The sequence below is a fragment of the Cystoisospora suis genome (genome assembly GCF_002600585.1).
Source record: "Cystoisospora suis strain Wien I chromosome Unknown contig_627, whole genome shotgun sequence".
In the NCBI taxonomy this organism is placed as follows: Eukaryota; Apicomplexa; class Conoidasida; order Eucoccidiorida; family Sarcocystidae; genus Cystoisospora; species Cystoisospora suis.
The window spans coordinates 1-3,195 of NW_027153428.1; the positions used below are offsets into that span (position 1 = coordinate 1).

General features: G+C 46.5%; 1 protein-coding gene across 1 annotated transcript; it reads right to left on the bottom strand.

Annotated features, from left to right (window-relative positions):
• Positions 1-52: 52 nt before the first annotated feature.
• Positions 53-2,898, bottom strand: CSUI_001549 (uncharacterized protein; the record flags this gene model as incomplete). The annotated part of the gene is made up of 5 exons (XM_068061755.1): positions 2,784-2,898; positions 2,021-2,166; positions 1,364-1,624; positions 737-973; positions 53-639 (listed from the first exon to the last, which is right to left on the bottom strand). Coding segments are annotated over exons 4-5 (786 nt in total), but the record flags the coding sequence as incomplete, so codon positions are not given.
• Between the last annotated feature and the right edge of the window lie 297 nt (positions 2,899-3,195).

The window sequence follows — 3,195 nt, forward strand, 5'->3', positions numbered from 1 at the left end:
ACCCCCTCCCCCTTCTTCTTCTTCTTCTACAGAGACAGCAGGGAGTTGCACAACTCCCTGCTGTCTCTGTAGAAGAAGAAGAAGAAGGGGGAGGGGGTGGCGGCGGGGGAGGTTGGGGGGATGAAGAAGAAGAAGATGAGAGAGAATGCCGAGCATGCGGGGGGAGATTTCTTCGATCCGAAAGATGATGAGGATCTTCTCCATCGTCATTTCCCTCTCTTCTTTCTCTTGATACCCCATCAAAAGTCTCTTCTCCATCGAGTAAACCTCCTCCTTCTATATAGACATTGTCATCTCCACTACTACTACTAGCACCTCTCTTGCCACACATAGCGTTCGCCCCCCCTGCATCACTCCCACCCCGTGCTCCTCCTTTCGCTTCTCCTGCAAGCCGAGCTGCGACCTGCTGGTTGTCCAAGAGAGAGATAGGGCTACTCCCTTGTTTACTACGGTCAGAGGAAGAAGAAGAAGAAGAAAAAGAAGAAGAAGTTCCTTGCGAAGCATGAAGATGGGGATGAGAAGGAGGAGACAGTTCATGTCGTCCTCCTGTCTCTTCAAGATGACGAAGAGAATCGAGATCTTCATTGAAGGCCCGAGACTTATTACGTGTATTCTCTGATAAGATCGCCACAACTTTACCTGCAGAAGAGAAAAGAAAAAGAAGAAGAGAGAGAAGACTTATCTCTAGATGAAAAAGAACGTAGACCTATTCCGACCCAACTTCTCCCCTCCTTACCTGTTGAAGGAGACATTTGCGATACATTATTATGGAGACTGCTCGTAGGCCCTTCTTCTCCTTCTCCCTCTCTTTCAGGCTGGAGATCATTTGCCTTGTCTCCTCCCCTGCTTGCGTCTCTGTCTCCTGGTGCTTGCGGGGGGGGTGAAGAAGAAGAGTGGAAGGCGTTGGCAGGGGGAGGAGGAGGAGAAGAACGCATAGTTCCACCCCCACTATGAGGAGGAAGGGGAATGCCTCCTGAAGGAAAAGCGAAGGAAGAAGAAAGCACACGGACAGGAACAAAGAGAAGAAGATGAAGAAAAAGAAGAGCGACTAAGGAGGAAGGAAAGAAGGAAGGAGGGACAGAGGCTTTCAATGAAGAAGAAAGATAATAGAATAGAGAGTTCAGGAGAATTGAGAATACAAGAGGAAACGTAGTCGTCATATATAGAAAAGGAGTGCTGTATGTACACCTGTTGCGGTGTACATGCAAACAGCGTGAATATGCAGATAGATACGAACGGAGAGATCTATTAGCCACCTCTTCATGAGGAGATGGAGCATCGACATACATACATGCATATACATAGATCAAATAAAAAGCTTAAGGTAGATAGACGATATGTCTATCGTCCCTTTCTATCTTACCAGGAAACCCCGGAGACGAAGAAGAAGAAGAAGAAGAATCTCTTGGACGTAACTGAATGGTCGGTACTCCCCCTTTCAAAGGAGCGGATGATAAGTGGGGAGATGAAGACGAAGCAGAAGAAGAATCTGCTCCAGCGACACCTTCATGAGGGGGGGGGGAGGATAAGAATCGCACTGAGGAGAAGAAGAAGAAGGAGGTACACCATTACGGAAACGGGGATGGGAATGGGGAGGAAGAGGTGGAGACACGCAGCCGTCCGTCTGAGCGGATGAGAAAGATAAGAAGAAAAAGAAGAAGAAGAAAAAGATAAAAGAAGAGAAGGAAGGAGAAAGAGAAGAGAGAAACACGACATACGTAGATGAATGAGAGAAACTCTGGCAAAGAGAAAGAAGGGTTTTCTCCTTTCTCTGCAACGTTCTTCTTTGCTACATACATCCATACACATACATAGATAGAGAGAGAGACGTGCAAGAAACTGCTTGTATATGTCTGTCTCTCTTCACACGTCCTTCTGTATGTACATCCTGTCTAATTCCAGCCAGCCCAAGACGAGAGAGAGAAGAGAAAAGAAGAAATCTCTGCTAAGAGCGATAAGATGTTTCCTAAGAGTCCTTCTCTTCTGTTTCTCTGAGACTTTATCATCTTCTTCTTCTTACCTGTTGCTGTGGCTGAAGAAGAAGGAGGAGCTCACCGCCAGGGCCACCTCCTTCTTCTCCTTGTCCTCCCCCCTTAGGCGAGGAAGGAGGGACCAACAGTCGACCCCCACCTTCTTCATCTATTAGCCCCTGAGGCATCATACCGCCTATAAGACGATAGAGAGATAGATTAAAGATAGATAGATAGATTAAAGATAGGTAGATAGAGAGACGGATTAAAGATAGATAGATAGACCGGGCAGCAAGAAGGTTCTAGAGAGCTCCCATGGAAGACCGAAAAGAAAGAGCTGGAGTGTGAAGAAGAAATCGCAGGGGGGGAGAGGTAAGGGCCGAGAGAAGGGAGACAGGATTCAGTCCGTAGGAGAGAGGAAGAAGAAATCTACAGAGAAGAGATGAAAAGAGGGTGAGGCTAGGCAGTAAGGCATGGCAAGGGGGGGTGTTGTTTGAAGCACTGAGTGACTAGAGAGAGAGTGTGTGTAAGAAGACCATGCTGATGTATACGATAGGGTCCGAAAGAAAAGAGAATAAAAGAGAAAGAAGAGAAATAAGAAGAAAAAGAAGAATTAAAGACAAAGGAGAGAGAACCAGAATCTTGTAGCTACAGAGAGAGAAACAAAGAGATAGGCATCATAACTGGAGGCACTCGCCAGACGACAGGTGACATCCATATAGGTATTTATACAGCATGTATAGCTCTAGCTAGCCATGTACACATGAATATATATAGGTAACCGAAGAAAAGAAAGAAAGAATGAGATCTTACGAGGTGGTAAGTGAGGAAAGCCTCCTCCTCTGCCCATGGCTCCTCCTCCTCCTCGACCAATTCCTGGGGGTCCTAAAGGTGGACGAAGGAAAGCAAGATTGGATCTGAAGCGAATCTACGAAAAAAGAAAGAAAGGGAGATAAAGAAAGAAAAGAGAGTGAGAGAAAGACTGGAAGTGAGAAAGCAGTGAAGAGCGTAGTCAGGGGAAAGAATTGATGGAGATGTGACTAGCTTAAGACCAGAAAGGTAACGACGAAGAGATAGACGAAGTCGTCGCCGTGTTTTCATGGGGTGTACATACACTGGAGCGGACCCCCGGATGAAGCAAAACTGTCAGGCAGCCGCCTCCCCCGCACGCTTCCTCTAAGAGAAGTCTTCACTCGATACACATCTATCTATATGTATATATATA